This window comes from Simochromis diagramma, unplaced genomic scaffold (genome assembly GCF_900408965.1).
Source record: "Simochromis diagramma unplaced genomic scaffold, fSimDia1.1 OVJJ01000085.1, whole genome shotgun sequence".
NCBI classification, from domain to species: Eukaryota; Metazoa; Chordata; class Actinopteri; order Cichliformes; family Cichlidae; genus Simochromis; species Simochromis diagramma.
The window spans coordinates 518,655-540,897 of record NW_024387315.1 but is presented as its reverse complement, the minus strand read 5'-3'; the positions used below and the strand labels follow the sequence as shown (position 1 = coordinate 540,897).

The following is a 22,243-nucleotide window of genomic DNA, read 5'->3' as shown; positions in this document are numbered from 1 at the left end:
CCCTGAAATGAAAAGATTGTGTTAAAATGTGCTTTATTTTCTCACATTTTTATACAATCTTTTTGTTCAACTCACTAAATTAAGGCTGAAATCTGAACTTCAACTGCATCTGAGCAGAACAACAGTTTAAAAAAAAAAAAAAGTTGCCTCTGTCCAAATATTTATGGACCAACTATTTCTCAACATTAATTACTGCTAATAAGCACAGCCAGAGAGTTCTTTAACACAGCGGACCGTCTCTTAAATAACACAAATTTTAATCAGATTCAAAGTGGGAAGTTAACTTTAACTTTATGAATTTTAAACCTATTTTAAGGATAAAATTAAACCCATAAAATACAAAACATTAGCCCCTGATTCTTTTATCAGTGTCACCTACCCTACCCCTACAATAACATTTTATCTTCATTTATACCAACCTCTTTAGATGAGCTTTTAAATACTGTGACTGACATTGACACAACAATCAACCATCACATTTTGATAGAGAGGCATGGGTTAGTATATCTGGGACAGCTCTGCAATGGTTAAGATAATTTCAGAAAAATTGCAAATTTTCTGTTTCCACTAGTGACCAAGGGTCACTGAATTATGGAGTCCCCCATAATTCCAACCCCCCAAAACTCATACTTGCAGGCTGTTGATGTAGAAATTTTCTCCTTATGAATGTAATGCCAGCACCTGTTCGGCAGGTGTCATCTGACCTGAAGACTGCAGCCTAGGGCTGGGCGATATGGCCTAAAATTCATATCGCGATATAATTTGAAGCATGTGCGGTAACGATATATATCGCGATATATTCTTTTCTTCTGTATAATGTATTTTCCACACTATAAGGCACACTTAAAATCCTTTAATATTCTCAAAAATCGAGAGTGTGCCTTATGTATGAATTCTGGTTGTGCTTACTGACCTCGAACAGATTTTGGCTGCAGAAATCTGTAAAAAATGTTTTAGTACAACTTTGGTAAGCCGCACTGCTTGATGGATCATCAGAGCATTACGGCTGCCGTAGGGAGGAGCTTCGCGGAGTAATCTGGGTCCAAAACTCCGTCCGCTTCAGGTCCCAAAGTCAAACCAACACTAAGAGTTAAAAACGGTCTAAACTCTTTCATCTTTAATTAAATCATCAGCGTTGCTGCTTTACCAGGTGTAACAATTAAGTTTAACATCCAGGCATCCATGAAAACAGAATTTCTTAAATTTAACGGAGTTAGAAGTTAGCAGGAAGTTAGCTCGTTAGTTTCCACCTAAACATTTCATAGCATGTTCTGACTGAGAGATTTTTGAAACTAATTCAAACGTACAGCTCTGCTGTCACTTCCAACATAAATGAAGACAGAAAACTAAACAGCAGTGGCGTTTGCAGGGTTACTGAAGTTGGACTAGCTGGTATATAATGTTGTGCTACATGATTGCTAGCGACACAGCTATGTTAGCATAACATTAGCACAGTGAAGCTGGAGGATGAACGCCAACTTTTTTTCCACTCGATAAAAGTTAACGTGAGGGATTCTGGTGGTCAGGGACAAATGCAATCGCATAGCAGGATGCTGTACACGGGCCAAACTTCAGTCAGGAGAACAACTGAGATCATTCATCCACAATACGAGGTTAGTTATTAATATACTGCAACAACATGGGAACAGAGCAGCTGTGAGAGAATTCAACATTAATGAATCAATGTTACGGAAGTGGAGGAAGCGCAGTTTTTGGCTTTCCCCATATTTCAACAGTGCTTCATCTCTTTGCTGTGACTGTCGTCCGCCATAATTTGCAGATGATAATGGTTGTAGCCTCTGCGATGCTTTCGACCAAAACAGGCGCAGCTTGATGACATCATCAACATACGCTATTGCGATAGAGATTTTGACTATATCGCTCTATCGTTGGCCAAATTTATATCGTTTATATTGTATAACGTTTATATTGCCCACCCCTACTGCAGCCCATTTAGTTTGAACAAATTGTGTTTGTAATTGTGACAAAGAAGTTACATTTAAGGGTGACATATTAGACTACTACAGGTTCAGAATGAATACAGCTGTTGCATTATGCCTCTCTCATCTGGATATTTGCTGTTTCTTAATGACCTTATGTGAGTATAACTACATGCCGCCGACCTTTGCTCTGCGGTGGATTCTGGCTGCGGTCTCGGAGAACATTAATCTCGTAGACTGCTCCATAAGGTTCAAACAGTTCACGAAGCTGCTCTTCCGACCAAGACCGGGGAATCTGTCCAACAAACATTTTAATGGCATCAATATCTGGTTGGTCAGGGTGATCCAGGGACCCATTCATCTTCTTCCCACTAGAAAGACAGACAACCGTCCATTAAATTGGAGCTAGAAACAAACTTAAAAGTATGCATTAAACAATAGTGTACATGTACAACATTTATCGATTAGGGTCTGACAGAAAGTGGCTATGGTCACATTTTCACACATTTCTCTAAAATCACCTCTGATTAGGAGCATAAATGACTGTTTGTGGTTTTTACTGATTAATTCTGTGAATACTCACGAAAGGGACACAAAATATGTTAATTGAATTAATTTCACTTTAATTTTACTCATCTAGCACCAAATCACAACAGCAGTCACCTCAAGGCGCTTAGGGCATTCGCCTCTTTGTTAGATACACTTGATCAACGACACATTAATGCAAATAACTAGTGAGCCAATCACATGGTAGCAACTCAATGCATTCCAGCATGTAGACAGAGTCGAGATGATGCACTGAAGTTCAAACCAGGCAACAGAATGGTGAGGAAAAGTTATTTAAGTGACTTAATGTGGACGGTTTTTGATGCTGCTGTTCTAAGTATTTCAGATACTGCTAATTTGCTCAATCACCTCTAAGTTATAGAGAATGGTCTAAAAATTTTAAATATCCAGTGAGCGGCAGTTTTGTGGGTGAAAATTTCTTGTTTATGCCTGAGATCGGAGCAGAATAGCCAGGCTGCTTCAATCTGATACGAAGCCAACATTAATTCAATAACAAGCCCACTAAGGTAAACAACCGTGATATTAAGAAGTCCATCTGTGAACACATAACACGCCTAATCTTGGAAGAAATGGGTTACAGCAGCGGAAAACCATGCCAGGTGCCACTCCTATCAGATAAGAACAAAACAAGAACAAGGAAACTGAAGCAATTCTAATGGTCTGTTGAGTCAATGTCTGCTGTGAACGGTAGGGTCAGAATTTGGTGTAAACAACATGAAAACATTAATCAGTCCTGTTTTGTATTATGCACTCAGGCTGGTGGCAGGGCAGCGGTGTGGAGGATATATTCCTCGTCTCAACCGAGTATTGTTTGAAAGAAAGTGCTTTTTTCAGTCTGAAGACCAGAAGCTGCTGCTGGCCTTCTACCACTCCTCAGTGGAGGGCATGCTCTCTTACTGCCTGGGAGTTTGGTACACAGGGGCCAATACTGAGAGCAGGAAGGCTGCACAGAGGGTTATTAACAATGCCCCAAAAGGCAGCCCTCTGCCAGCCCTAGAGGCCATTGCCAGATCCTCCTGTCTCAGGAAAAACAGGGTCATCACAGGGGACCTTGCACGCTGCCCACCCGTTTTACCCGCTGCCCTGTGGGGCTTTTTCCTATCCTGAATATTTATTATTACTTATTAATTAATGCATAAGTACTTCTTATGTGATTTCAAATGGAATAAGCGATAGAACACTCAATTACTAAAATAATCAAAGCACTACAGATTATTACCTGTACTAGCCTTACAATGCACTAAGGAATTTTTAATGTCTAATTGAGCTGCACTGGCTTTTGCGATCTCACACCATCTTTATCAGGTTATGTACAGAAAAGTTCAGGCTGCACTATGCCAACAACATACACATAGTGGACTCCTGCTTAAATACAAATTCTAATATTGACAATAATCTGGACTTTTTTTTCCAGGGAAGAGTTTTTGCTGAAATTTTAAGGAACCCATGTAGTGAAAGACCTACAAGCTCGTTTTTTTGTTAAACAGAATGCATATTTGATGGAGCGCATAATTTGTTTTTTTTAAGTATTTATTTTTAACTCTTTCACTATAAAAGGAAATACAGCTTTAAATAAAAGCATATACATAGACTGCCGACACAAACACTGAATGTCTTGTATATATATAACAAAAAAAAAAAAAAAGATGTTGAAATCGGGACTTCTGAGGAATTTCACTATCTTGCAGTACACATATTTATTGCTAAATGTACACTCCACTACAATTCTTTCCAGCTGACTTCAAGAGGCACCTGGAATAATGAACCTGGCTAGGAAGGGTTACTTACACAGGACTAGCATTTAAAGAGCAATGGTCCACCATCATCTCTGGGAGAAAATCCAGCTTAAAAGAAGCCATGCTGATAAAACCTGTATCTTTCTTCTTCTTCAGCACAATGGAAGTAAACTCACAAGGCGATCAGAAGGTAGAGGCAAACTCCAGATTGCACACTTGCTGTTAAGTCCCCGAGGACTGGTGTCATAGGGCAGCAGTGTGCAAAAAACCAGAGGTAAAAAAAATAAACCAATCCACATGAAAACCCGTGTGTTTGAACACAAAAACAAACCAAAAAAAAAAAAAAATCAAGTAAAGGGACACTTATGTTTGAGATGAAAGAAGAACAAAAACGTCAGAGACAAACTGGCAGGCCTTCAGGTTAGCTTACCAGGCTCTGGGACAGAGACTAAAAACTGCATGTAGTTCATGGAAACAGAGGGATGCTGGGATAACTGGGACTAGAGTGCGTAATAGCCATATGAATGACCACAATCAAAGTGCTGATGATCCAGGGCCTTTGTGAACATTTCTCCTAGGCCAGCAAATCTGGCTGCAGCGTCAGATAAACAAGGTGTCAGATTGATGGTGATAAGGCCCAGTGGTCAGAGGGAATGAAAAGGGGAGTGAATAGTACTCCCCAGCCAGCAGCTAATCCCTGGACTAGCTACACCAAGAGTAACAATTAGGTTCCGGCCTGAGGGGCCCGTGTTTTCGCTGTTGTCTTACATGCTGCACAGGTCTGTGTGTGATTTTTGTGTGTAAAGATATACATGAACCAATATCAAATAACGCCTTTGTGTGTGCAGCCTAAACTCACAGCTACACACAAACAATTAAGTTCACCAAGGGTTACACTGGAAAATAATTATATCAAGGGACATACAGTTTACTGACATGTTATAATTTAATATAAAAACATGCTTTGACCCACGTAAGTCCTCAACAAAGAAACAAAAAAAGACACTGTTAGTTGAGCACAACTATATTAATACAGTGACAAACAAACCAGGCAATAATTTACTACGAATTTAAAAAAAATAAACAGACCGAATCTGCAAAAGGCAGCATTTGACCTCTGTGCCTTCATTTCGACACAATGTAAGACAGTACACATTTTCCTCCACTGTCTAAAAGACAAATTGGATCAGATTAAAACACACCCGTCTGTTATTCCTTACATATGCTGCACTCTGCATGGGCGTCTTCACTTTTCCCCTCCAGCAAGGCACAGTGCCTTTGTTTACATACACACACGGCATTGACGCAGAATGAGAAGAGCAAAAGTGGATCGTTGAATGAAACGATGAACCAGAACTGGTTTGTAAAAATGCTGCAGCTTCACTGGTGTGGAACTGGTTTAGCTTTCGTCCGTCAGATACACAACAAAGCGCTATTTTTGGTAGAGCATGCTAGCGGGCCGTCGTTATTACCGTGTTGTTTGGAAAATACAGCACACTTAAAATCATCCTTTGATTTTTCTGAAAGTCGACAGAGCCCCTTATAACCCCGTGTACCTTATGTATGAACTCTGGTTGTGTTTACTGACCTCGAAACGATTTTATGTGCACGGCGCTCGAAAATCTGTCAAATGTTTTACTACGACTTTGCTGAGCTACGAAGCTGCACTGCTTGATGGTAAATGGTAAATGGCCTGTATTTATATAGCGCTTTACTAGTCCCTAAGGACCCCAAAGCGCTTTACATATCCAGTCATCCACCCATTCACACACACATTCACACACTGGTGATGGCAAGCTACATTGTAGCCACAGCCACCCTGGGGAGCACTGACAGAGGCGAGGCTGCCGGACACTGGCGCCACCGGGCCCTCTGACCACCACCAGTAGGCAACGGGTGAAGTGTCTCGCCCAAGGACACAACGACCGAGACTGTCCAAGCCGGGGCTCGAACCGGCAACCTACCGATTGCAAGGCGAACGCCCAACTCTTGAGCCACGATCGTGGATTGTCGGAGCATTACGGCTATCGTAGGCGGAGCCTCGCGGAGTGATACGTACTGTGCTTCAACATAATATTACCGTATTGTGTGTGTATAACCTCTTTTTAAGTTTTGTGGATGTTATACTTGGTTATGCTGAGGATATGTTGGCCAGTTTCCACTGGAAATGCCTTTTGGTTAAACTGTCAGCAAAGAATTTGCATTTGCACTGTTACATTTTTATATAACTTTAATGCACATAAAAAACAGCTGCTTGTTTAAGTGAAAATACATTATTAGTGCAAAAAAAACCATCAAAGTTGTGGAGTTGTAAAGTATTTTGTCTAGTGTCAATTATATCATCAGTTATATCGTTACCGCAAATTTTCAACTGTATATCGTGATAAATATTTTTGGTCACATCGCCCTGCTCTACTGGAGAGAAGATAAGATAAGATAACCTTTATTAGTCCCACACGTGGGAAATTTGTTTTGTCACAGCAGGAAGTGGACAGTGCAAAAGAACCCACGAAAACACAGGAGAACATGCAAACTCCACACAGAAAGATGATGGTGGAATTAGGACTGGGCGATATATCGAGTTTTTAAATATATCGATATATTTTTATACGAGACATGAGATGTGACAATATCGTTTATATCGATATAGTCTATGTTACGTTATAATTATACTTGTGGAACCGCAAGTTTGCCTCTCTTTCGTCCACTTTTGTCTCTACGCTGCGTTACTCTGCCTCGCCTCTCTCCTTCACTGAACACAACTCCACCTCCCCCATCGCTTCACCCGCAGGCAACAACAAGATGGACACGGCAGCTATCAAAGAGGAGCTGGTTGGTAAAAAGAAAACTTTTGGAGATTACTATTTTAGTGCTGCTGCGTTACACTCGTTAAAATGATACCATAACACCATAACCGTATTAACGCGGCAAATCTCCGTTAACGAGTTACCGCGGAATGCCCCGTGCGTGGAGCGTCAACACGTTAGCGTTGCAGTTAGCGTCAGCGGTTACCTCGTTAATGTGTTGACGCCGTGCAGCTAGCACTACTAGTATTTTCACCTCTCCAAAAGTTGATTCTGTTCATCTGGACGTAGCGTATAGTGGGAGAAAGGTTTCGTCACTCATCCAAGTGACTTTAAATTTGCATAATGACTGAAACCAGCCCACTGAAGGAACAATGGGCTGGGAGGTCAGTTCCTTAATCATAATTATGCAAATTCTCATGACCATTGATCAACAACCACTGACCAAAACCCACTGATCAATGGCCATGAGTCCCATTCACAGAGAGCTGGGGAATGGCTGCAATCACAGCATTGTAAGATGGTGACAGATGTACCCAAAGGCCCCCTCCTCCATTCAGAGATGGTCTTTCCCTTTTCACGTAAATGGCCTCCTTGACTCCGCCCTCAAACCAGCGTTAAAGGTGTGAGCATCACAGCAGATTCCTTTGTGTCAAAATAACTGAGGGTAAAATACAGAAAAACATGAAGGCGGTTTTCTTGGTCAGCTTTGATGTGCATAATTAATATGAGACAATAAATGTGTAATTTCAACAAACTGTGAGTATATCTGAAGTGCTTGTATTAATTAATGGGTGTGAATCAGTGAATGAGGCATAATAAAGCACTTTGAGCGAAAATATGACAATATATAATGATGCCCCTTTTTTTTTTTTACTTTATCTGTGACTTAAATGCTGTGATATTTACATTAGTTATTACGACAGGCTAGCTGAACATAAGGATTCCTATCAGGCCATGATGATTTGATCTTATTTGCAGCAAATATTGGTTTGCTGCTTTATAGATTATTTGTGCAGTTCTGAGGTGGACCAAATCTTTAAAGTATTTAATTTGACAAAAAGTGGATTTGATGGTTCTATGCAAAAATAATAAATACACCAATACACCTTAATAATTTAACGCTGGTATCAGATTTTATATTATTCAGATTAGATTAGATTAGATGAAACTTTATTAATTCCTTGGGTGGGTTCCTCCGGGAAATTTTATTTGCGTTATATTCATGCAGTTGTGCATATTCACGCAACTTACTTAATTACAGCTTAGATTAAGAGTCTTTACCGCACTTTGTTGTCATTTACATTAGTGCTGCTTTATCGCTTTTCTGTGTTCTTAGTTTACTTTGTGTGTGTACACACATACATGCATGCAAACACACAAGAGAAGAAGAAAAGACAGATGAGTTGAAGGTGACACTATCAAGACGGTAGACAGTAACTTGTTATCTTAAGTGCAAAAAATGCAAAGTTAATGTAATGACAGACATTGAGAGAGAGAGAGAGGTGAAAGAAAGGTGAGAAAAAGTTGAAAAGAACGGTGCTTCTGATGAAACTTTTCCAAACAGTGGTTTGGACATCGACCACAAACTATTGCAAACAAGGAAACGGCAACAGCAACTGTGAAATGTGTCCAACTGGTGCATCCTTTGCTCTTAGCTTCCTCTAACTATGTTAGCTAGTCTTCATTAGCAACCAGTGCATTTTTGCTAATGTGGACTTTTGGATGCAGAGTAGTTATGGTGCTCCATATCCACACACACACACACACACACACACACACACACACACACACACACACTTACCCCCTCAGTTCCAGGTTGGGGCCTTCCACGGTAGCAAGGACATGTGAGGGCAGACCAGTGTGTTCTGGAGACACATACAGTGTTTCAGGGTCAAGGCTATCCATCCAAGGCCTAGTAGTACTAGTAAAACACAAACCCACACATACACACAAGAGACACATCAGGACAAGACACAAAAGAAACCAATTACAAACACAAGGCTCTAGGAGTTCGGCCAATTTGGTCGCGTTTGCGACCAAATTGGCCTTAGAGGGCCGCTTAGAGCTGCTTAGAGGGCTGCTGAAGCACCGCCGCACCAACTCCGTGCTGCTGCTCCATATCGTGGTCTAAACCAATGAGAGATAGTCAATAGCGGAACCTCTCAGATGTTGATGCCCAAGGTAAGATGTTCAGATACTGAGATCTTCAGTTCGAAGTCTTTGAGGCACTTTTAATTTGGACTTCCTTTTCATTTTATATATCTTGAGACATTTTAAGTTTAAATTTCAGCTCAGTGAAGCACTTTAAGCACAGGAACTTTTTCATTACCATATTCTTCGGACTATAAGGCGCACTTAAAATCCTTTCGTTTCTGTTTTTTTTAATGTGCATTAAAGCTATATAAACATTTTACAGTGCAAATGCAAATTACTTGCTGACAGTTTAACCAAAAGGCATTTCCAGTGGAAACTGGCCGACATATCCTCAGCATAACCACGTATAATATCCACAAAACTTAAAAAGAGGTTATACACACACACACACACACACACACACACACACACACACACACACACAATGCACAAGGCTCCCGACTACGGCAGCCGTAATGCTACGACAATCCATCAAGTGGTGCGGCTTCGTAGCTTAGCAAAGTTTTACTAAAACATTTTTGACAGATTTTTCAGCGCCGTGTTCATAAAATCAGTTCGGTAATAACGACGGCCCGCTTGCATGCTCTACCAAAAAATGTGCTTTGTTGTGTATCTGACGGACGAAAGCCAAACCAGTTCCGCACCACTGAAGCTGCAGCATTTTTACAAACCAGTTCTGGTTCACCTGTTTCATTCAACGATCCACTTTCGCCCCTTCTCATTCACTGTCGCCGCCATGTGCGTATGAAAACAAAGGCACTGCGCATGCGCGTTTTACCCATATTCTATCGCAATATTTCATTGTATTATCATTGCCTCACATTATACCGGTATTACCGTTGAACAATATGATATGGCCCAGCCCTACTGGAGCCTCACAGAGTAATATGCGCTTCAACATAATATTACCGTATTGTGTGTGTATAGGGACCTCAAAATGGCACCTGTTAAGAGACATGCTGCTGTGACAGAATTTAACATTAATGAATCAATGGTACGGAAGTGGAGGAATGAGTTGAGTAAAGTTTGACTTATCTGACTGTTTGGTTTAATGCGCCTTATTATCTGGTGCACTTTAGGGTCCAAAAAATATGGTAACTTATCTTTCTTGTAGAAATGTGCTCCAAATAAAGAACAAGATTGTTAGTTAATCCTTTACAAATCAATGTTGCCAGTATGGACTAGAGATGGCACGATACCACTTTTTTATGTCCGATACCGATACCGATATCATAAATTTGGATATCTGCCGATACCGATATGAATCCGATATAGTGTTTTTTAATCAACAAAACTGTTTTTTAAATATCTTGCTGCATTTTGTATAAGTTCATACTCAAGTTTAAAACAACAACTACACTAAAGCTATTCTGTTATACCTGTATGCAAAAAAACCCATTTCACAGTTCAGTAATACTGATCAATCTAATAAACTCAAACCTACACCATCCTCCCTATTCTGGTATTTTAAAGAGTACTTAGCGTAAATATTAAGCAACCTAACTAATAGGGTTCCAACTCCCAGCAACAACAAAAATAAATAAATAAAAAATAGGGAACCACCCCTCACGCTCCACCTCATGATGCTTAATCGACGTAATCAGCCTTAATTTGATGCAGCGTGAAAAAAAAATGCACAGAAATCAATTATTTTTCAATATATTAAAATATTAAATAGATTCAACATCTTTCTTCAACAAAATTGCAGACTGCACAGATGGTACCTTCCCAAAGGAAAAAGTACTGTAGCTTACATATTAGTACTATAGCTTATATATTAGTTAGGTATATATATATTAGACTTAATAGTTACTATATACAGTAATGGACTTCTATTCATTTTACATCAAATTAAAACTTTGGGTGTCAGATAATTATTTATTAAAAGCTCGACATTTTAAATGAGAATAAGAAAGAAAAGTATGTCTTTGTGCCCCCTTTTCCCTGTTCATGCCCTGTCGGCCCCCCTGGCTAAACTTTGCTAGATCCGCCCCTGCACAGTTACCAGCCGTCAGCTGTAGAAAAAGATCCTGGTGTAGAAAGTAATATTAAATACATTCTAACAACAGCTTATCAAGCTTAAACGTGCTGCTGTTGTTTATCCACTGGTTTCCTCTTTCTGGTGCAAAGTGGGCCAAAAACAAACAAGAGAAAAGCCGATCAGCTGATCATTAAGCAGTTTCATGATTGAAGTAGCAGCAAGAAGAGGCAGTCGCTCCATATATCGTTTGTTAAGCTTAACGCAGGAATGCTTTACAAACATTCAGAGATGGACTTACACACTTGCTTTACTTCTCTCGGGGATAACTTTGTCGGAGATGAAATGCCGGGTTGCTAGCGAAGCTCCACATGCTATCCAGACCACCGACAGGTCCCGCATGCCACAGCCGCTCTATCACGTGATGCACACTGCTCCGACGTGCTAACGTTCTGAGGTGAGTTACGGCGTGTTGCAAGTTTTGTGAGGTGCTTTCGTGATATTTAATGGATCGGATTACATTTTTTATTTTTCTCCGATATCCGATCCAGTAATTTAGGTCAGTATCGGACCGATACCGATACGTAATATCGGATCGGTCCATCTCTAGTATGGACAGCAATTATTTTTAAAAAGTGAACATGTAAAGCTGCGGTGTTAAGCGATGTGGTTAAAACATTTGGGTGCACCTAAGAAAAAAAGAAGTTAGGTGCTCCAGCGCAACCATGGCAAAAGGTTAGTCTAGAGCCCTGAAACAAATATGTTTAAAAAAAAGAAAAAAATATTTTACAAAGACATCCAACACATAAATCAATATGCTAGAGCCACTAGACACTCAAGCTAAGTTGACTTCAGTGATTAGGCATCTAATCACTTTATCTAACGATGGCAACCCACAGGAAGCAAGCTAACTTGGCAAACAACTGAACATTAACAAATTATTCATAACCCAGCAATTCACAAAAACATTAAAATGACTGTGGTCTAAATGAAATAACGATTACAATACCACATTAATAATCTTAATTACTGTGTCAAGTCTTTACCAGTTTGCACACTAGTCAGTCTACCACCACCACCATCAGTGGTGGGTGTAACATATCCAGAAGCTGTTTGCTTGCCACAACTGAAATGCAGCAAAGAGAGCATGCTACTGACTTCCAGACAATTAAATGTTACTGTAGAAACAGGAAAACCTATAAAGTTAAAGGCAACAGCAAAATAAATGACAGTGTGTCAATAATCTGCCACAATAGTCAAGTATTTCCCAAATAGTCTAGTAGTTCCCAGGGAAATGTTCTTGTTTAAAAATGCCTAGGCCATTGAGTTACAGCTAAATATCAGCTGCAAATGCTGCTGACGCGCTTGCATTGTCAGGCCCTGAATCACTACTAGTGCTCCACATCTGTCTTGTCATTATTTCTATTGTCCCTTATCACTGTTTTCACTTGCTGAACCTGTAAAGCACTTTGGTCAACAATAGTTGTTTTAAATGTACCATACAAATGAAGTTGAAGTTGGTTAGGCCACCGACAACCACATCTTTGCCTTTTTTTCTTAGCACCTTCATAATGTTCCTTAGGAAGGTGAAACATTTGAATAATTTGAGATACAAAGTGAAGCCGATGACAGCAAGAAAAACACCCAGAAGGACAATAGGGTAGGGCCGGGCCATATCATACCGTTCACGGTAATACCGGTGTAATGTTGGGCAACGATAAGAAAATGAAATATTGAGATAGAATATGGGTAAAACAAGCATGAGCAGCGCCTTTGTTTTCATACGCACATGGCGGAAAATGCGTGCCGGTGACGCAGAATGAGAAGAGCAAAAGTGGATCGTTGAATGAAATGGATGAACCAGAACTGGTTTGTAAAAATGCTGCAGCTTCACTGGTGTGGAACTGGTTTAGCTTTCGTCCGTCAGATACACAACAAAGCACTATTTTTGGTAGCGCATGCTAGCGGGCCGTCGTTATTACCGTGTTGTTTGGAAAATACGGCACACTTAAAATCATCCTTTGATTTTTCTGAAAATCGACAGAGCCCCTTATAATCCCGTGTGCCTTATGTATGAACTCTGGTTGTGTTTACTGACTGATGTTTTAGTACGATTTTGCTAAGCTACAAACCCGCACCACTTGATGGGTTGTCGGAGCATTACGCCGATCGTAGGGAGTAGAGCAGGGCGATATGACCAAAAATATTTATCACGATATACATTTGAAAATTTGCGATAACGATATAACTGACGATATAATTGACACTAGACAAAATACTGTCAGGGTCCTGGGACGGGGCGACCCAGGACCCCTGGGCAGTCATGGACCTGTTATATTATTATGTATTTTTGGTGTTGCTTCCCCTTCTCTATGCTTGTACATATGTGTGTGGGTGGCTGTGTGTCTGAGCACTTGTTTATAGGCGCCGTCAGGCCTGGGGGGTGTGGCCCTGCTAGGGGACTGGCCACACCCGAAGCCACACACCTGCTGCTGATCAGGCCTCGTCGGGGGAGCTACTTAAGAGAGTCTTGGAGCTCCCAGCGGCGTGGGATCATTGCTTGAGACTCCACGTTAGTCACCCAGTTTAGGTTTCGTCGTTAAGTGCATGCCTGCCATTGTTTAGTGTCCTGACAGCTGCCGCTATTGTTTCCCGCAGGAGGAGCGTGGAAGGCCTGAAGAGCAGCGAGCACCGGGAGTGCAGACACGGGAGCAGAGAGCACTAGGAGGACGACACGGGAGTCTGGGGAAAACACGGGGATTTATTGTTGTTTTGTACCACACACTGTAAATAAACGCACTGTTCGCACACAGAGCACCGCGCCTGGGTCCTCCTTCCCTACACCCCCCATGGTCTGCCATGCCAAACCGTGACAAAATACTTTACAACTCCACAACTTTATTAGTGCAAAAAAAAAACAAAAAACATCAATGTATTTTCACTTAAACAAGCAGCTGTTTTTTGCATTAAAGTTATATAAAGATGTAACAGTGCAAATGCAAATTCTTTGCTGACAGTTTAACCTAAAGGCATTTCCAGTGGACATTGGCCGACATATTGTCATCATAACAGTATATAATAGGGCTGTGCGATATGACCAAAATCTCATATCCCAATATAAGAATTCTATCATCCCGATAACGATATAAATCACAAAAATGTAACATTTTCTGTAAATTCTGTGAATCTCGTGAGAGTGATTCGGTTTATTTTGAAAAGTCTCAACAGGATCTTGAGCTTTATTGTGAAAGGTTTATGTGGAACATAAACCAGCGGACATGCGATGGTGTTACCGTCGTTGTTGCTAACGACAACGCATAAAAACAGGCGCTTGTCCGTCCGTAGTGTGTTTATATTAAATATAAGAGAAAGAGAGAACTTTAGGAAATTAATACAGCCACTACAGTGTCCATCAAAATGATGAAAAAATATTGTCGTAAACAGTTTATTTTGCAACACCACGAAACAAACGATAGCGTAAAATGAAACTATAGACGTTTTTATATCGTCATCCGATATATATATCGTTATATCGAACAGCCCTAGTATATAATAGCCACCAAACTTAAAAAGAGGTTATACACACGCAATACGGTAATATTATGTTGAAGCACAGTACGTATCACTCTGCGAGGCTCCTCCCTACGATAGACGTAATGCTCCGACAACCCATCAAGTGGTGCAATGTCCACTGGAAATGCCTTTAGGTTAAACTGTCAGCAAGGAATTTGCATTTGCACTGTTACATTTTTATTAGGGGTGCAACGATATTCGTATCGATATTGAACTGTTCGATACAGTGCTTTCGGTTCGGTACGCATATGTATCGAACAATACAACATTTGTAATTTATTTTATCAACTTTCCTTCTGACTATGCTGTCTGTGTTGAGCGCTCAGTGGATCTGCGCTCGACTGCACTGTCGAGCGCAGATCCACTGAGCGCTCAACACAGACAGCATAGTCAGAAGGAAGAGCGCAGGGCAAGCTAGCAAGACAGAAGTTAAGCTCTCCTTGCAACATGGACCTCCCCCACCCTCATTCAGATCTGGCGTTTGGAATTATTTTGGTTTTCATGTGACGTATGGCCCTGAAGGTAAGCGAGTCATGGACTAAAGTAAAACAGTATGTTGGATGTGCCATGCAATGCTCAATTACATGGGTGGGAACTAGTGTGTTAGCGCAGTTAGCTCGTTAACGTGTTGGCCGTCTAGCCCCATGCACGGGGCGATCGGCGGTAGCTCGTTAACGGAGATTTGCCGTGTTGTGGCGTTAAATGGCCTGTATTTATATAGCGCTTTACTAGTCCCTAAGGACCCCAAAGCGCTTTACATATCCAGTCATCCACCCATTCACACACACATTCACACACTGGTGATGGCAGCTACATTGTAGCCACAGCCACCCTGGGGCGCACTGACAGAGGCGAGGCTGCCGGACACTGGCGCCACCGGGCCACCGGGCCCTCTGACCACCACCAGTTAAGGTCATTTCAACGAGATTAACCTGAAAGCACTAGTGGGAACACAACGAATATGACTGCACATTTACGCCGACATCATCCTAGTGCAAAGACAAAAACAACAAGCATGCTACTAACTTTAGCCGAGTCATTTAGACAGCTGTTAGCACATGATTCTCCTTATGCTGCTGAGAATATAGCCCAGAAGAAGCGGATAATATAGCTTTTATTTTGGAAAGAGACATTTCTCTGTAATAAACTCTTTTCCAAAGATGAGTGATTCCTCAATCAGATACAGGGCTTGCAATATCGCTAGCCCGACGTCCTGGGGCTAGCGATTTTTTCAGTCGGGCTACCAAATCTATCTCTTCCCTGCCCGTCGGGCTATTGTAGGAAGGAAAAATATATGTCAATGCTTTTGCATTCTTTCAGAAATGTAGCTGGGTAATTATGTCATTGGCATCGGTGAGCCACTGTCAATATGTGACATATTGAAATCGCGTTTGAATTTGCGCTTGTTTTTTTGCTTTCACTTTGCAATCGTGCAAACTGTGTATAGAGAGCGACAGCACTGATCTGTGAGTGATGATAATTTGTGCACCAATTCCTCTGACATCGTCTTATCAATCATTAGCTTACTATGCAAACATGACAAGTGAAATCTCCCGCAGCTTAAACATGTGAGAGGTTGATCGCGCAGAGAATCGCTGAGCTTATGTGAGTGAGCGTGTAAAAGCAGCAGGATATATATTTTAGTTCTGCTGAGCCAAATAAGACAGGTCAGGGTGAAGAAGTGACAGCCAAAGAAAAGCTTACCACAAAACGGAAAAGTTATGACAAATCAGACTATAAGGCAAAAAGAAAGTGCAGCTTTATGGTTTCATGGACAAAAGAATTTCTGTGGCTGCAATATGACGAGCTAAATAACCAGGGCTGCACATAAGTGGTCCGCAGGTGCGCATTCGCTGTCAAAATAAAAAACACGCACAAGGGTTAGGGTTAAATTTAAAAACTGTACTTTTGAGTTAAAATATATATTTATAATTTTAATAAATGACAAATTAAAAAGGCATGAACTTTTTTTTGTATCGAAAAAATATCGAACCGTGACACCAAAGTATCGAACCGAACCGTGAATTTTGTGTATCGTTGCACCCCTAATTTTTATATAACTTTAATGCAAAAAACAGCTGCTTGTTTAAGTGAAAATACATTGATGGTTTATTTTGCACTAATAAAGTTGTGGAGTTGTAAAGTATTTTGTCTAGTCTCAATTATATCGTCAGTTATATCGTTATAGCAAATTTTCAAATGTATATTGTGATAAATATTTTTGGTCATATCGCCCTGCTCTACTCAGCAGTCTACACTTTCAGGCCAGTGGCCACTCTTTAAAGGATTAGGATGTACACATCCTGGACAGGGAGGAACGCTGGTTTGATTGGGGAGTCAAAGAGGCCATTTACGTGAAAGGAGAAAGACCATCTCTAGATAGAGGAGTTGGCCTAGGGGTAGCTTATTGCAAACTCTGTGAATCTTACTCATGGCCACTGATCAGTGGTCAGGTTGGGGAAATCTGCAGTCAGCCGAGACTGAAGAAGGCACTCGGCCGAGTGACAAAACGTTTCTCCTGCTGAAAACGCTACCTCCAAATGAACAGTATCAACTTTTTGTGATTTCCTTACTTGGATGATTGATTATCAAGATAGTAAACTGTTATTTTGGTTATATTAAGAGTACATTCACCACTTTACTTGCTGTCACACAGCATTTTTTATTTTACTGGAGATGTTAATTCCAGACTTCTCTGACAAAAACAAACAACTTTACCTCAGCAACAATCAGTTACCTCAGGTTGCTGTGTGAATGCTTCATGCATTAGTATAATTCAGAATTATACAGTTTTCTCTCTATTACTATATTAACTTTAATCCAATGAGCTGACCAGCAGAAGACTGAACCCTGAAAAACAGCCTGAAGATAAACTGCTGACTTTAGCTGTCCAAAATATGTTTTGGTGCTGGCTGTTTACTGCAGTACAAGTAGCATCCATGTTAGCAGCATGCTATGATTCTCTGCTTTACACTAATACAGGAAGTGATACACTCCAGAGGATCAAAGGTTTAGCTCAGACCTCTTGGCTATATATCTTCTAAACTCGAGCTTGCTATTAAAGCTGGGAGGCGGTCTTGTTGCCTGGTGCAGAGAAGCTTAACAGTTTAACAGATCAGACTTAAATTAAAAAAAAGTCCACTATTACTGCGAGAGAGGTGGCAGGGGTGACTTCCGCTTTCGGTGACGTCACATGCATGTGTATTTTGTACAATACATACATTTATATTGGACATATTTATGTGCACATATTCACAAACCTTTCAAGTGAGTTAATGATTCGTATCGCTACTACCAAATGATACTGTAAGCACAGCTCCCTTACGCGAACCAACCCAAACTCGTCATGACGTGACTTAAACAATATTTTTGCCGGGCCATCAAACTATGCTCCAAGCCCAGCAGCTGCCTCTTCGTGAGTTGTCTGTGTCATTAACGCTAGCGACAACAGTTAACTTAAAATGCTCAACTACTTACCCGGGTTCTTTACTTCACTGTTAGTTGGATTTGTGCTTAACAGGCGAAATCGTGTTTTGGATATTTGCTTATTATGTAACAGTGTGACGTTTAAAAATATTGCACCGCTCGGAAAACAAACTGACCACAACACGTGTGGATAACTTGTGGTCTGTCACTTCATAGATTTAACTAGAAGTCACTGTGTAAAATGGCAGTCTCCTTATGCTGAACCATTTCCATTCGACAGCTGTAAAGGGGGTGGAGAGGTTTAAAGGAACCGGTCAGAACCAACATCAGCATGATATTTGCTTCCTTTTATATTTGAATGGCTTAATGTAGAATCGTTCCTTGAAACGAAAAGAAGCGATCTTACTTCTTCCTTTCTCTCCGTAACGATGGTGAAAGTGCACGTGACAATTCCCTTGTTCAAAGTGTAACGTGGTACGGTCCGTAGAAAGGGACTATCGTTTCCTACTTTCCAGCAAGCCTCTAATGTGGTTCAGTTTTGTTTGTCGTTGTTGTTTTCCCCATTGAAAATAGAAAAATAATAAAGTTAATAGATATTCATGTTTAACTTTTTAAAAAGGTGTGAAATCTAAAGATATTAAAATCAAAAAGCTTTATATAAGTTATCCTTAAAAATTAATTGTTCGTTGTTAGTGGCTATATTTCTAATTAGAAACACCTGTTAACTGTAGTTGTGGAAAAACATCATAAAGATGTGAAGAAGATGACAATAACAAATACTTTATTCATCCCATATATGGCAAATTATTTAGTTACAGCAATTATAATAATAATATTACTAGATAAATTCTTTTTACTTTTGAGTGTGCCATACCTGTCGCCATTTGAGCTGTCAACAGCCACAGTGTTTAACATCTTATGTGAAGGGATGCCAGAAGCTAAAAATAACATCATGAAAGTTGCAAAAAAATAGTCAAGTTCAAAATGTAGGTAGCTCACAAAAAAGCTAGTCAGAGACGTGTGTTTATGGTATTTTTTAATCAAAGGATTTTCATTTAGAAAGGCCAAGCATCCTGTTTAGCCAGTGAGGCAGCACCGAGATACTGAATTATCCCTGTGGTGCTTTTTCAAATTTTCCTCATTTGTCAAGGATAGTGAAGCTGGTGGACGCAAACACAGGATTCTCAGAATAAACGTTTATTTACAAAGAATAATAATGCAACAATATCTTGAGCTGAAAATCTTTGGAAAAAGAAAAAGGATCTCTCTGCTGCTGAAAAAGTGAAATAGTTGAATGCCTTGGACAAGTAATGAAAACCCTAGATATATCACAAATACTTAAGCGTGATCATTGTACTGTCAAGAGATTTGTGGCTGAGTCACGGCACACACAGGTTCATGCTCACAAGCAGAAACGGCTGCAGTGGGCCTTGAACTACATGAAGACTAATTTTCATCAGTCTTGTTCACTGATGAGTGCCATGCAACCCTATATTGTCCATGTGGATGGAGTGGTGGATGGCCACCATGTGCCAACAAGGATGTGAGGTCAGCAAAGAGGTAGTGGAGTCATGTTTTGGGTGGGAATCACATGGAGAGAGCTGGTCGGCCCCTTCAGGGTCCCTGAAGGTGTGAAAGTGACCTCTGCAAAGTATGTGGACATCCTGACTGACCACTTTCTTCCATGGTACAAAATAAAAGAACCATGCTTTCCACAACAAAATCATCTTCATGCCTGACAATGCACCATCTCATACTGCAAGGAATACCTCTGCATCATTGGCTGCTATCGGCATAAAATTAGAGAAACTCATGGTGTGGCCCCCGACCTCCCCTGACCTCTATCCGGTCTTTAAGTCTGACGTCATTAACCGTGTCTGGGCCCAAACTCCGCTGCAGGTCCATAAGCCAAACGATCACTGCGGCATTACTGAGAGTTAAAAACTATCTAAATTCTTTCATCTGTAATAAAATGATCAGTGTGGCTGCTTTACCAGGTGTAAAAATTAAGTTAAACATCCAGGCATCCATGAAAATGGAATTTATTAAACTTAACGTAGTAGAAGTTAGCAAAGAGTTAGCTCGCTAGTTTCCATCTAAATATAATATAGCTTGTTCTGACTGAGAGATTTCTGAAACAAATTAAGACATACAGCTCTGCTATCACTTCCAACATAAATGAAGACAGGAAAGTAAACAGCAGTGACGTTTGTAGGGTTACTTTAGTTTGGCTAGCTGATATATAACGATGTGCTACGTGATCGCTAGCAACACAGCTACGTTAGCATAATATTAACAGTGAAGGGTGGAGGATGAACGCTAACTTCTTTCCACTCGATAAAAGTTGCCGTGAGTATTCTGGATGGTCAGGGACAAATGCAATCGCATAGCAGGATGCTGTAAATGGACCAAACTTCAGTCAGGAGAACAACTGAGATAATTCATCCACAATTCGAGGTTAGTCATCAATATACTGCTGAATGGGCTGGACTGTAGTTGCATCGTAAGGTTTTAAAAACTGAGCTTTAAAATGAATAGTGGTAATAAAAACCGAGAGGGCAACAGTGATCACCGACTGTTTTTAGGGGCTTTTTGAGAATAAACAGAGCGTTCTCACTCCCGAGGCGTAACATGTCGACGTTTTGTCACGTCCCGCGGCGTTCCTGTGGAACGCGAAAGGAGGCCTTCGGCGTTCTTATGGTACGCGGCGGGTTATGGCTGGAATCCAGTGCAATGACGCTCCCGCGGTAGTAGACGTTCCAGCCCTGTATTCCAGCCCTAAACCTAACCTTATCCTTATTCCTGACCTTAACCAGGACTTTAATGATGTTAAATAGCGTGTTTCTAAGCGATTTGAAGAAAAAGAGCGAACATGTGTAGATTCAGTCCAGACGGTTCTCATATTTCCTCTTTTTTCCGAGGTCGTCATTTAGGAACGTGGTGGGTAGCCGAAAACGTAATATGGTGACGATTTGTCACCTAGCGTAAAATGTTACGCTTTGGGAGTGAGAACGGGTTGCAATAAATAGAACCAGACACAAAGCATTAAAACATGTTAAAAAAAACCCACAAAAGCCTTATTAAACGCAGGGTAGTTTGGGCCCGGAAGCAGGATTCATCATGTCATCACTAAAAGACCGGATTGAGAACCTTTGAGCATTCTCAAGCAAAAGACCAAGGAGGGTGGCGGTAGTTCAAAACATCCAAAAACCAGCTCTGGGAGGCTATTCTGACATCCTGCAGACATTCAAGCAATAACTCTCCAAAAAGTTACATGGATGCAAGAATTGTGAAACTGCTATCAAATAAGAGGTCCTATGTTAATACGTAACATGACCTGTTAAGATCTTTTTGATTGAAATAGCTTTTGATTTCAGTAAATATGATCTCCTAATGCTGCAAATTCAACAAATAACCATTTTCAGTTCTTTACAACCTATGAAATATTTTGGAACTCTGTTGTGCCTAATAATTCTAAACAGTGCATTTTAAGTTTTTTTATTTTTAAAAAACAGTATGTTTTCATTGGGAGGGTTGTTCAGTAACGTTCAAATTATACTAATAAAACTAATAGCCGATGACTCGAAAATTGTTCTGTTACTTGCATCGACTGTTTAGGAAAATCCAAGAGAAATATCATTTGCATAATAATTTGGAATGCGGTGTATATAGTACCAAATCACAACAATAGTTGCCTCAAGGTGCTTTATATTGTAAGATAACAACTGTACAAAAATATGGAGAAAACCCCAACAATTAAACAACCCCTTTGAGTCAGCACTTGGCAACAATGGGACGGAAAAAACCTGCAGAACCAGGCTCAGGGAGGGACATGTTCGTTTATCCACCTTGAGCATTCACCAGTAAAACACTTCTTCCTTGGATTATTAATTATTAAAGCATTGAATGACTAAAAATGATTGGTCAGTTATCTCATAGCGTTTGGGATCAATAGCTATGAATCTTTCACATCACTGTGGAGCAATTTTGGCCTAGTTTTCTTTGCAGAATTGCTTCAGCCACATTGAATGACTTTCGACCATGATCAGTCTGTTTCAGGTC

General features: G+C 40.5%; 1 protein-coding gene and 1 long non-coding RNA gene across 12 annotated transcripts in view; one reads left to right on the top strand and one right to left on the bottom strand.

Moving 5' to 3' along the window:
* The window catches only part of celf1 (cugbp, Elav-like family member 1), a 74,671-nt gene extending 55,990 nt beyond the window's left edge, over window positions 1–18,681 (bottom strand). For 2 of the 11 annotated variants that reach the window (XM_040005100.1, XM_040005104.1), the window contains exons 1-3: window positions 18,233–18,575; window positions 8,852–8,971; window positions 2,124–2,311 (exon numbers count right to left, since the gene is read on the bottom strand). In XM_040005100.1, coding sequence (XP_039861034.1) covers window positions 2,124–2,311; window positions 8,852–8,955 — 292 coding nt within the window. In that variant the 5' untranslated portion in view covers window positions 8,956–8,971; window positions 18,233–18,575. The other 9 variants (XM_040005101.1, XM_040005103.1, XM_040005108.1 and 6 more) reach the window with 9 other exon arrangements.
* Window positions 1,809–18,711, top strand: LOC120717216. The gene is made up of 3 exons (XR_005692124.1): window positions 1,809–1,915; window positions 4,879–4,883; window positions 18,701–18,711. It is a non-coding gene; the product is annotated as an uncharacterized LOC120717216 (long non-coding RNA).
* The last annotated feature ends 3,532 nt before the right edge of the window (window positions 18,712–22,243 follow it).